Source organism: Magallana gigas, chromosome 4, assembly GCF_963853765.1.
Source record: "Magallana gigas chromosome 4, xbMagGiga1.1, whole genome shotgun sequence".
Taxonomy (NCBI): Eukaryota; Metazoa; Mollusca; class Bivalvia; order Ostreida; family Ostreidae; genus Magallana; species Magallana gigas.
Window position 1 is genome coordinate 50760030 of NC_088856.1, and position 14088 is coordinate 50774117.

General features: G+C 33.8%; 1 protein-coding gene across 4 annotated transcripts in view; it reads left to right on the plus strand.

The window, feature by feature from the left end:
* The first annotated feature begins 508 nt into the window (after window positions 1-508).
* Window positions 509-14088, plus strand: part of LOC105347968 (phospholipid-transporting ATPase ABCA3) — a 48596-nt gene continuing 35016 nt past the window's right edge. The window contains exons 1-5 of one of the 4 annotated variants that reach the window (XM_066082798.1): window positions 509-631; window positions 6721-6864; window positions 7070-7784; window positions 11020-11262; window positions 11628-11878. In XM_066082798.1, the coding sequence (XP_065938870.1) occupies window positions 7484-7784; window positions 11020-11262; window positions 11628-11878 (795 nt within the window). In that variant the 5' untranslated portion in view covers window positions 509-631; window positions 6721-6864; window positions 7070-7483. Of the gene's footprint in view, window positions 632-6485; window positions 6865-7069; window positions 7785-11019; window positions 11263-11627; window positions 11879-14088 lie in introns of those variants that run through there. The other 3 variants (XM_066082799.1, XM_066082800.1, XM_066082797.1) reach the window with 3 other exon arrangements.

Consider the following 14088-nt stretch of genomic DNA (forward strand, 5'->3'; position numbering starts at 1 on the left):
TTATCCAAATATATCAAGAAACAAGGAAACACGAAAAAAACCCCGCAAAAGTTTAGCCAGTAGTGTTAACTGATCTCCAAATGAATACCTATATAGTTAGATTTGGCTCATTTGTCCGGTTTTTTTGTGTATATATATACTCGCACCACGTTCTCATCTGTCTGTCTGACAGTGTCTGTCTGTCTGTCTGTCTACACACTTTTACCACTTATCATACCTTATCTTACATGGCCTCGCACTCCACAAATATTTTTTTCCTTAGTTTCTGTGTTTTTAGTTTGCTTTTTATAACATAATCGCAATTAAGAACTATTCACCAGATCGTGTTACAATAGCTTTCCACATGTGTTACATAGGTTTCGAGATATTTTGTATATCGATTTTTCTTTGTTTTATTACATTAAGGATAGGTGTATAGTCTTCACCATTCATAAGTATACATGTACCTAAAATGCACCCACTTATTATTAACCTCGATTGATATTAAACATTGTGTACAAGGATCCTGCTTCGTTTATTTCCTGTTTTGTACGGATTACTATGTGTACGGCTACAACCGACAACGGGTATTGTGAATAGTTCATAACTGAACCTACGTCATCTGCTATACCGGCGGAATTCTCCATCTCAGGTAGGTTCTACATGTATTTAACGCGCACTTCTACCTTTTATATCCCATTATTATTTATGGTTACAAAAAAGCCCCTGATAATATTTCCAGTAAACAATGTACGGATAACTCCCGGTCCCATCGGATTTCCAAATCCATGCTAATAATTTAATACTTCTTAGCAGACACAGAGTAGAATGAATTTACAAAAAAAATGTGTCCTGCTCAGTGCAGGGAATATTTCACCAACAATAGACCGGAAATTTGCTTGTCAATGTTTATTGGTCCCCATTATCAGAAATTATCCTATGCTTTAAACGTATTGTACTTAATATGAATATTTAAATATTGAGATACATGTTCTTGTACATCAGTGAATTCATATTGTTATAAAACAGCTTATGCCGTATATAATAAAATCTGATACATGTATTTGCAATACATTCTGAATGCAATGCAACTTTATAATGATTCGTAAGGCAGAACTTTGATCCAAGTTTGAATTTCATTGCATATTTTATAAAGATCTGAGTATACCTCGGAATTGGTAAATATTTTTTAAAGGCGTAAATATTCATTGAGTGTCAAATTGCCGTCGATTTAATTCGTAATTTGTCTGTTATCATGCATGAACTGACATAGACTGTTGTGTAACATTTACTGACTGACAACATTTAGTTTGAGTTCATGTTTTTTAAAGAGTTATGTCCCTTGGTCGCTTCAGCTTAGCCTTGTTTTTTGATCTTAAAAAAAGTTAAAAAAATAAAAAATATGAGCTTGGGCTATTATTCAGAAATTTAATTTGCTACAAAAACGTGCCAAAATTTTATGTAAATAATTTCGTAATTTGTCCTTTTATGGTGAACAGTACGTTCTATTTCATTAGAAGACACGTTCATTCAGTCATACATGATTTTGATATTTATTTTCCTGCTACGATCTCCAAAAAAAACCCCCCATACTTTTTGGATAATACAAAGCTACCTGTGACCCCCCCCCCCTTTACCCACCCATAAAAAAAAGAAACAATTAAAATTTGATGCGCGATTTTATGTAGAGAAAATAAAGAATTATTCAAAATAACTTCTTTTACGAAGCGACAAAGTTTTACGGTGTAAATGATGTTACATGTATACACATAAAGTCCGATGTCTAAGATACATATGATCGTCAGAAAGTACATTGTCCTATAATTGTGAATACATTTTTACCCTAGTACTGGATTACTTAGTTCCGCTTTGAATTTCACGTGTGCCCAATATATCCGTGACGTAACACCTAGAAGTCAGTTTGACTTGGGAGGATATGAGTAATTAATTAAGCAGGCACGTAGCATCAGGGGGGCCGTGGGGCTGCCTCCCCCCCCCCTCCCCCCCCCCCCACTTTTTCTGGCAACAACATTTTTTTTTTAATTTACATATAAAAATTTGAATTATCATGGAGTTGCCCCCCCCCCCCCCCCCACTATTTTGAGAATATGTAAAAAATTGATATGAAAATAAGGAAATTCCCCGCCCACCCCCTTTTTTTTTTGCTTGTCAAGATTTTTTGGATGAGTCTGCCCCTCCCCCCCCCCCCCAACTTTCAAAAATGATGCTACGTGCTACGTGCCTGTTAAGGGCATTGCTATTGCTTCTCCCAAGGGTTATTTCTATTTCAGATAATCCTCCCTTTACAAAATCTTATTAAAAGATGAAAGCTACCATGCATATATTTCAGAAACCTCGAAAGCAGTTGACCTTCAAATTTTTTTTTATTTATCTAAAATTTTAAGTTTTTGAAGGAATTCAAAATAATGAATGTACAGTCTCCATACCGCTTCCTTTGTCTCCTGTAAACTTGTCCTTCGATGTAATCCGGATTCTGAATAGAATTGGGTTAAGATCAGATTTAAACCGAATTCTAATTAGCTTCACCTGTATTTCACACTAACAGATACAAAATCCGTTATTCTTACCTTAATTAGAAGCTTCTCTCTCTCTCTCTCTCTCTCTCTCTCTCTCTCTCTCTCTCTCTCTGTAATTTTATGCTGCTGTGTTTCTTGTTCGGTCATCACCATCAGTGAAAAAAGGGATTTATGAAATTAAGGAGATGACACAGTTAAAAAAAAGACACTTAACATACATGAAATTGTGAGGAATGGGAATAATCAATCGTCACATAAAAAAACCCCCAACGCAGCTATTGGAATAAAACAAAACCAAAACAGATTTACAAGTAAACCAGCTATTACATGCCTTAAATACAACCACTCTCTTTTCAAATAGTACTTTTTAGAACATGAAATAAATATCTCATTGACCATAGTGATATATATATATATATATATATATATATATATATATATATATATATATATATATATATATATATATACACACACATACACACACACACACACATTTGACTTAATAAAATATGTTTTATGGTCACATGTTATATGCAAATGACCAAATCATATGTTGTTCTAAACGATATTGTAAATTGTTTGGTTTTTGCCGCTCTGTGCAGAGAGACAGATCTTGGTTTGTTGGTGCTTTGGTTGTCTCGGTGTTTGTCCGCTAGACACTGGATCAGCTTCCCGAACATATTTTGCCCCGGCCACGAAACTGGGTCGGTATGCTTTGTTTGCTTATTATGTAGTGTTAACTTAATGATAATAATGGTCAGACACATTAAAGTATATAAATAAGAATACATTAAGTAATTTGTATTCCTAAGACAGCTATGGCATGCCGTACTTTTCAACAAATCAAAGCAGATTGTTGATTCTATTAATAGAATAATTTTGATACTCACAGCAAGTTGTTGAAAAACGATGCCTAACATGGCGGTATGATAAGACCAAAGATTTCATTCTGTGCAGTTTAATTAAAGATCGGATATGCATTTGATTTTAACATTATATTTTTTGTAGCATGTACAACTTTATCAAATACAGGAGTTCACTAAAAATTGTGCATGCATGACGATCTTAAGTTTCTAACGTACAATAATGAATCATATCTTCATTGTAATTACAGTATATTGAGTTAAAAAGTTGAAAGGCTTTTATCATTTACTTTTGTTCACGTAATATATCTTTTTGCGTGATGAAAAATAGATTTTGTTTACCCCCCCCCCCCTAACCACCACCACCACCACCATATAAACATACACGCACCCACAAATCCCAAAAAAATAAAGATGCAAGAAAAGTTCGTCAGTAAGCGTCATTAAAAGATGTTTAGATTAATTAAGTTTATTGTTACACTCCCCTGGTTTGAATAATCTGAATAAAGTCAGATCCTCAATTATCACGTTTTTGGGAGTTGATTTCAATCAACTCTCCTATGCAGTTACTCTGGCAAACCGAAAGTGAAACAGTGTTTGGACCTAAGCACAAATCATCACCGCTGACAAGACGTAGATCTTGAAAATAATAGATAAATTCGGTGTACTGTATGCTGTACCGTTGTTTTTCAAAAGAAAAGTATCTATAAATACCTTGAAAATAGTCAGATTTTATATAGTACGAACAATTCAATTGTTTTTGTAGTTGAATGTATTCCTATGCTAGAGCGTTCAACCAGACGCTCGGCTGTCTCCGTAAATCTCCGACAAGCAGAGAGTCTCTCTTGGTAGTCGGAGATTAACGGAGACAACCGAACGTCTGTTTGAACGAGATTAGAGTTCAATATTGCTTGGATCCAGACGTGTACAATTTTTAGAAACATTTCGATTACTGATACACAGTTTGATGGAATTAATTCTATCTTTAAATATTACACAACATGATTCATATGGGGTTTTCTTGAAATTCTTGTCGGAAAAGTTCGAGAATTCATATTATAAAAATTTGCATAACATATCGTTGATTTTAAAATTGATAATTATCAATAAAGTCAACTCCCGACAGTACTTCAGTACTTTGATTATGATATGTCGTTACGTTAGTATGTATATAGGAACGACATATCATATTTAAAGGGGAGCATTTGGAGATCTGATTATAATCAGATTGCTGGTTTTCACAATATATTTTATTGTATAAACAAATACAGTTAGTTTTTTTGGATACAAGTTCTTACAACTTACGAGGAACTTACCATGTACAACAACTCAGAACTGTTTGTGTATTAGTACAAAGAAATGCATGTTATTAAGATTTCACCCCCTCCTCGTTTTTCCTGTCAAAAGAGATCTAATAATTTGTTATTTTGAAATATTTCTTTGACAGACATTTGGTGTGTATTGTAGAACAGAAGACCATAAAGTTCTACTAAAGTTCAATAAGTAGTACGGCGTTTGGAAATAATGGAATGAAATAAAAGAATCATATAATGGATCGAGCCTTTGTTTTATTCAGATAACGTGTTCATCGAGTTTCTGTTCGACACACACGCGAATGGCACATGACGGTTAGGGAAGATATATATCTTTTAAACTTACCCACTGCATGAATTTTGATCACCCGTTTTTAGTCAGAGTTTTTTTATAAATAATTTGACACTGATATGATGTTTTGAGAGTTTAAACAATGAAGTCTAATGCCCCCCCCCCCCCTTATAATTTGATATTCGTCACGCAGTTTATTGTTCCAGAAACTACAGAAAGTGTATTACTAATACTTTGAATTATACACTGTTATCTTTTATTCAGGATTGTCAAAAAAAACCATTGTCTATAGCTGAGTTTCACAGCGGCCATCATATAGATTTTACGACCTATATTAAATAACTATTTCCTCAATTTCCCCAGCTACATGAAATTGTACTGACCCGTGTAATCGAATGAAATTTAGCTGTCATCTTACATTATTCTTTGACAAACGACATGCATACAAATGAAACACAAAATAATAATATAATGATATGCAAAATTTTCAATGAGATAGATAGTTATATTAATTAAAAAGTTAGCTCTCCAGGTTAACTGTCAATTCAGCCATCTTTTCCCATGCATATCTTTCACGTATTAAGGTGTAATGGGACACCTTCATTTTTTGACGTACTTAACGAATTATTGTGACGAAATAAGCAAAAACAAATCAAATATAATTTTTTAATTTATTTTCTTTTAAAAAGTTTCCAAAATTGTTACCTAACAGTGAAGCGCAATGGGTAAGAGCGTTAACTACGAAGCTGTAAGTCACGAGTCCGAACAACGACTGGAGATTTTTTTTTACCCCTCCAAAAATTTTCTTAAAAAATATTTTAATAAATTATTGAAAATTTCAGAATTCTAAACCTGTGCACATGTCTTTCGATTATAATTGACTTTAATTCACATTGATATCAACTGGTGCCCATGTTACCTAATAAAACTGTTTGTAAAATAATATTTCACAACACTCCAAATGCAGTCAAGAGGATACAGATATCGTCATTGTCGTTACAAATACCTGGTGCAGCCTTAAATGAGTAATCACAGAGGAAGTCAATATAAAGCACATTGATGGGAAATAAATTGTTGGAGATTTAGCTCATTAGGGCTTGTACAGCAGGTATTGAAGAGGTATGTGGGCAGCAACCTACCTGTGAACAAAAAACATTGTTTATTAGGCGATATGCGTACTTAATTCAACAATCAAATAAAAAAGCGTTGACGATCAATATCAAGTATAGGCGTAGCCTGTGGCGGACATCGATTTTGAAACTGTCTGTAGATGAGTATTTCTCAATGGTAAACACCCAATCCTTTTTATGTTTAAAAAGTGAACGATGTTCTCTTTAAGAAAAAAAAAGGAACACAAATTGACCAACCAATGGATGTCTGCGGAGGTTATTAATATGCATTATCAAATGATTCTGTTGTATAATGTCTTTTAATTGTTCTCGGGTAAACTGTACACAGCAAAACGTGAGGCCTAGTTTTTCACCCCGTGTGAAGTTATCGATCCGTAAAAATAATACCCAAGATCTTTTGAACTGGTTGCACTCCAACGCACACGCACTTTATATATATGGTAGTTTTTTAAAGGCTTTGGAAGTTTTTCTTAATATAAGCCGGAATTTGAACACGTAACAATTTTTAAGCTCGTCAAGGAAGTATGTGGATTTCCAGAAATTCAAAGACAGCTATGACATTTAATGACCGTTGTTAGTATACATTTTTTATAACAATTATAGGTGTAGAATCATTGAAACAAGGCGACTGTGAGGAGGAGTGTATCTATCAACGATTACTTATCAACGGGTGGAAAAGTAAAACTGTGTGACTGTGTTATGAAACCAATGGATTTCCCTGGAAATTCACCTATTCAGCTGTTGCAGGTACGTATACATGTTCATTCATCTCTCTCTCTCTCTCTCTCTCTCTCTCTCTCTCTCTCTCTCTCTATCTCTCTCTCTGTGAATGCATGTAAGCATGTATAACGAAACACAACTACCTGTAAATTTTATTAGCGAATAACAAAAGTTTTATTTGATACTATGACAATCGATTATTACGACAATCTTGTATTCTTACACATTATAGATCACTCGAGCATAATTAAGGAGACTCGTCTCTAAGCTCGATTTTGTCTCCGTGCTGCAAAGAGAACCAGTACGCGTGTCCCTGGGCTTCCACGCCTGACCTCCACCCGACTTTAGCTATACCTGACAGCGAGGCTGGAATCACCTTTTGCTCGGATACATATCGATCGCTGTCAGAATCTCTCTCAGCGGCAGCAGTTGAATATACTCCGGTATATCTATCTAAGCTAACAATTCGTTATAAAACTGGGTAGGATTCACTCAGCCTCTTTGACCATGGATCCAAATATGATTAACCTGTGACAGCTTCTCTTGTCTTCTTTTGTCAACATTCCATCGAAATAGTCAAATTATCAATCCCATCGAAAATAGCGACTGAGAGACGCTTGGATTTTTCCTCTGAAAAGCAGACGACATGGCATTAGGACTAGGCGGTCAGTTTCTCCTATTGCTGGGGAAGGAATTCCTCTTAGCGCGCAGGAAGCCGTGTTCCCTGGTGTTTCAGTTTATCCTACCCCTGGCCTTTGCAGCTTTCTTGGTCGTACTTCGCATCTTGGTCGAAAATGAAAACAAAGCGGAAAAAATTTACGAACCATTATTATTGGATCCACCTCCTAACCGAACTGTATACGAAATCCTGTATTCTCCTAACACCGCAAATGCCACCGAGATCATGAATAACGTCCAGACCAAACTCGGAGGGTCGCCTTACACAGGTAAAGTATCCGGAGTTTTCTGAGTGAGGGGTGTATGAAGGACGCTTATAATTTAACCATATTTTATTGAGTAATCAAATGGATTAGGCAACAGACAAAGCCTATTTATATAAACCCTCTCCAAAGTACAAAGTCAAGAAGCGGTGTTATAAAATATAATCATAGAATATAGTATATAGTATAATTTACCAGTTTACAGAGTGATATATTATTGATATTTTTTGTATACAAGAAAAAGGATAATTAAATAATAAATAATAAGCTTGACTTTTGTCATATGATTATAAATTGTAAGTTAATTTGTTGTTTAGCATATACATGAACACATGCTTATAAATGTGAGCGGATACTTATGTACATGTATATGAGCCACATGCTCCTGACGTCATATTTTTCGACATAATAAAAATAAATACCCTATACCTAATGTATTATTCGGTATATGGTATTTTTTTAATTATGACAAATATTTATAACGTCAGTTGCCTGTGGTGGATACTTAATATGTATGTATTAGGCGGATAAATGAGCGGATATTTATGTAGGTGGTGGATACTTTTGTATGTGGTGGATACTTTCGTATGTGGTGGATACTTGCTATGTATATTTAGGATTGTAATCAATATTTCAAAATTATGACATGACTAGTTTGTCATATACTTTATTCAAACTATAGATTGAAAAAAAAATTCTAAAGACAATATATTTGACAAGGAACTGAACGAATGTGCAGTGAACACAGGATTTTGCAAACAACATGTATTATAATACAACCATGAAAAAAAACCCTAATTGATTTTAAAATGATGGTTATCCTGCTAGGAAACTGATGTTTATATCCACATGGATTGCTTGGCCTTTGGCGACAGATAAAAAGTCAATATTTTTACCAATATCATATCAGTTTACATATACATGCATATATAGCTAAAATCAATTTGAAGGGGAAAAAAAGATGAAAGGGAGAAATGACGATAACTATTCATGCAGCAAGGTTAGGAACGATTTATGAAGATTAAAAATTGTCATTTAATTAAGATCAAAAGGCCATCACCATTCGTAAATGTAAGGTTTACGCTCAATAGTTAAATGTTAACTGTTAATTAATTGGCTGTTGATATCACGTTTATCGCACATTTTTGGAATGCACGTGCACAGAATCAAGATAAGGTTAATATATAGATCGGTCTTACGTTACCTGTGCAAATGTTGAATGGTAAAAAAAATAAAATAAAAAAGACAATTTATAAAATAAACATCATTCTACATACAGAATTTACATGCAGAAAAAATCTGAAGTGTTAAAAATTTTACATAAAGTTTTGAAATATGTGTCGAAATAATTTTTTATGTATAATGTAATATTGTCCGTTTAAGGTAGACATGTATTGAAGTCTGTAATTAAATGTTTATGAATATTTTCGCAGAAGTTGAATTCAAAGTATATTTCATTATACATAGATTTTGATAATTTCCTTTTTAACTGATAATGCAACAACATTCTAGAAAAACCACACTAAAGCCTTTATATAGATACAATTAGTTTATTTCTATTAAGGACAGTAAAAAGAAGTTTTAAGGAAGCTGGCTGGTTAACAAACTAACCCTCAGATCTACTGTCCTTTCTGATATATTTCATTTTATCAAATAAAATATACAATATGACTACTATAATCAAATAAAATATACAACATGACTACTTTTATCAAATAAAATATACAACATACTACTTTAAAGTAGTCATGTTGTATATTTTATTTTATCAAATAAAATATACAACATGACTACTTTTATCAAATAAAATATACAACATGACTACTTTTATCAAATAAAATATACAACATGACTGCTTTAAAGTATCATGTTGTATATTTTATTTTATCAAATAAAATATACAACATGACTACTTTTATCAAATAAAATATACAACATGACTACTTTTATCAAATAAAATATACAACATGACTGCTTTAAAGTATCATGTTGTATATTTTATTTGATAAAATGAAATATATCAGAAAGGACAGTACCTTAAATCTTTTTGTCTGATGTCTTTCGCTATTGACTATTATTAAGTTAATGTCATGTTGTAAATTTTGTATTTACTGCCACCCGGTAAATTCAAAATCTATGATTTTGTTGATTTCAAAGAGGTCTAAATAGACAGATTATTACCCCCCCCCCCTCACACACACACACACACACCCTTATACGGTGGAATAATATAAACCAAGTCACTTACATCTATCTCATTGTATGATTGTAGATATTTCCAATTAAACGTTATTTAAAATTTGCTGATTTGCGAATGCCTATTTTTAACACCTTAAAAAATATCCAGTATTATAAAACTGTACATTTCTTGCTACATTTCTTTTATACCAGCGTACAATTAAAATTTCATTCTTAAGGTTAACAAAAGCTACACCAAAATTTCAGCCAGTTATAAATTATTATCTTGAAATTCGCAACACTATATCCAGGCTATTTCAACAACTGTCAGTTATGTAAATGTCTTTAATCAAGAGTATTTTCAGTCAGTGTGCATTTTTTTTTAACTTTTAAAAGATTGCTTCATGCCTGTCCTTGAGCCGGTATTGTGCAATATATGCGCCATATTATCTCTCTCGGTGCAATTTTCTCTGTATTGATTATGTACTTTAACGTTTAACAAATATAATATTTAGAATTACGCGCTCACACGTGCTTCTTGATAACTAATGAATGATGTAAAATGCACGCGGTTTAAATATCGGTTAAGTATTGTAAAACGCGCTTGAGTACATATATACCCGATCTGTTGTCACATGCTAGCATGTGATGATATAATATAGGTTAGGCCCATTATTATTAGGCCCGTTATATTAGAAAAAAATAAGAGTTAAATTTATAATTCTGTATTTGCTAGAGAGGCAATTTATAGAAATTGTACAATACAAATGAAATCTATACAATATGAATTAAAATTTATACATTTCAAATGAAAATTATGCAATGCGAATAGAAAATTATACAATGCAAATGGAGAATTATAGAATACCAAAAAAAAATTATAGAATACAAATGAAAATTATACAATACCAATGAAAATTCCTACAATACAAAGAACAATACAAAAGGATAAGATTTTGCAACGTTTGACTTGCCTCAATCCCGTGCCTATAAAGTGAAATCTAAAACATTATTATTTCAGCCGTATTTGAGCTTTTTTTGTAATTTTCTTTCCTTTGAACAGTTCAAGGCTTTGCGAATGAGGCGGCCCTGGAGTCATACAGAGAGATTAACACTGCCAAAGTCTGGGCCGGTGTGGTGTTCGATACCTCCTCCAACGATTACTCCACCACGATACCCAACCGAGTCCACTATAAACTCAGAGTGACCCGCTTAAACCCGGAAGATTCTTGGCAAACAGCCAACACCTTTCCCTTCTTCCGAACGCCCGGGGCACGAGATGACACAAACGAAGGAGGGACACCAGGTGAGTGAGAGAAGCTATTTGGTCCTCGGATTAAGAGAAATTAGCAATTTCATTTAGATTCGATAGTCTGAATCCGGAAGTTCTACTCAAACTTTGAGTAGCGGATCCAATAAGATAGAATAGAATTACTATGCTATCTGATAACTTTGGTGAAAACTGTATCGTCGCATGAAGATAAAGATTATTTTGAATTTAAATTAATTTCCACCCTTTTTCTTAAAAAATCCAACCCCACCCAATTGAAAAAAAAAACAACCCGTTTTTTTCTAATGTTGGCAAGTTTAACTTAACCAAGAATATGGATATATACATGAACATATCACTGAAGTTTGAAATTTGACGGCGTAAATTCCTCTTTTAATCAGATTACTATACCACCGGATTCTTGACCCTCCAGTACCTCGTGGGTCGTGCTATAATTCATCTCCAATCGGGCTCCACAACCTTTGATAACCTCAACTTCAACATGAAGAAGATGGCTTACCAGTCTTACATCAAAGACGGTCTCCTGAGTGTGCTACAAATATGGCTGCCGTTCTTTGTGATGCTCAGCTTCATCATCACGGCCTTGCAGACGACAAAAGGCGTGACGTATGAAAAGGAAAAAAGACTGAAGGTAAACGAAAATGGCGGGAAAGCCTAATACTTATAAAACTTAGACAAATTTTGTTCCCAGTTTCATTTTCTTACAGGATACATAGTGAACAAATGAGAAAATGAATATGAGCTTTTCAGTTTATGTTAAATGGCCCAGGGGCGTGTGCATCTTCGGTAACCAAGTGTCCGATTTGTATATCAAAATCTAATAGGGAGATGAGGGAATACGAATCGAACACTTTGCAAGCGATGATAACTAGACTAAGTGTAGACTGGAACATTATCACATTGGTGATCATTATATTTACACCAAGTAATGTTTTTTTTCAATTGCACATGGTTTACGTTAAGGGCTTTGTTGAATTTAAATCCCTGTAGATTATTATAATTATCCATTTGATCTTGGCATGGTGATTACTTTCTATATCTGTACATAGAATGAGCGAAAAATTAAAAACAAAAGGGGAAAGGGATACCATAAAAGTATTGGAAATACTTGACACCGCAAATCCAAAGCGCATGACTGTTAATAGCGTTATTTCATCAACACCTTTAACAAATGAAACATCAAATGATGATTAAATATTCATATCAGCAATGAATGGAAATCAATAAATGAGAGAGAGAGAGAGAGAGAGAGAGAGAGAGAGAGAGAGAGAGAGAGATCTCAAAATTTTAAAGCTCAAATTTTTAAGGATCTAATTAAGAAAAATAAAAGAAAGAAGATAAAGAAAACCAGAGTATTCATCTGATTATTTAACGTTGTAGTCTTGCCTTTCCAATGTATTGCTATTATATTTACATGTAATATCAAAATAAAGTTAAATAGAACCATTTTAACAAGAGCGTGGACTTTGGGTAGTTGTGTCAAACAGCAATGTGGCGCACGCCTGTCTATTTCATTGTAAGCCACTCGAGCATGGCTCTCTGAAATTAACAAGATTTGTCTGGCTTTTTGAGCTACGACTACGCAATCGGTGCGTATTTCGCTTGAAACCGCGTCATTTTTAACTTGTTTTGACGCAAGAAATAGGTAGCTACGTCCTACTGAAAGTCCAAGGTCTTGTTAAAATGGTTTTATATGAATATGTTTGACTTAAAGATACTATATGTATTTAGATATTTTAGCGTTTCTAAAAAGATAGCAGGTTAAAAATTGAGAAAAGAAGCAGCATATATTTTGACATAATAAGGTAAGGTCAAATCATCGTCTTACTCATTGTAGGAAACATGCGGCCTGTCTTGCATAAGGGAATACGAGACTTCATTCTATTTTTGATATGTATTGAATCCATATACCGGGGTAATGCATTGAAACGTTTTGAAGACTTGAAACAAGATAAGGATACAGCTAAATAATGTTGTAACGACGGTTTTTTCTCTCGAACATACATGCATATCATTAGCAGTCTATTTCTGTTTTTGAATGGTTATAATCTTATTACAATTGTTTATCTGAGAATTGTGTGTAGCAAATAGGTTGAAAGAAAAACCCCTGAAAATCATCGATAATATCTATAGACCCGAAGAAAATCGATGTATAGCCACTATAGGCATAAACATATGAAATTACATCATGTGTTTTTGACTTCAATTCGTTGCAAAATAAAGCAGTTTAAAAAGCGGAACGGAATATTATGAATCATTTTGCATTGCATAAAGGCAGTATAATGTTTTGTCTTCGATTGACGAAAGTTCAAATCTAAAGTTCAAATTTAATATTTTGGTATGATTTTCGAAAACGATAATGTGCTTTTGCACACACTTTTAAACATTGGGTCATTCTAGGTTAGGATAAATACTATAGGACAAGTACACATGCCTAACCTAACCGAGTTCGCTCTTTAAAAAAGGCTCTGTTAAATGTGCTTTTTTGCTTCAGCAACTGTCTTCAGTTTGTCCACAAACATGCACAGTGGTGGTAACTGCAGTGGACGCCATTCTGAGATTAGCTTGTTGCAAGGTCTTTGAAATCACTCCCTTTCTGTTGATCGCCCCATGCGGTGTACAGTTATGTGCATGATTTCTTTACGTGATATACAAAATTGATGTAATTCCAAATTAACCTCCTTTTATTGTGTTACATCCGATGATTGTTTTATACAAATACTTTCACAGTAGTGTGTCTACTGAATTATGGTCTTTGTTTCCGAACTCAGCTTCTCGGCATATCTCTCTCTCTCTCTCTCTCTCTCTCTCTCTCTCTCTCTCTCTGGAGGCTGAATTGGG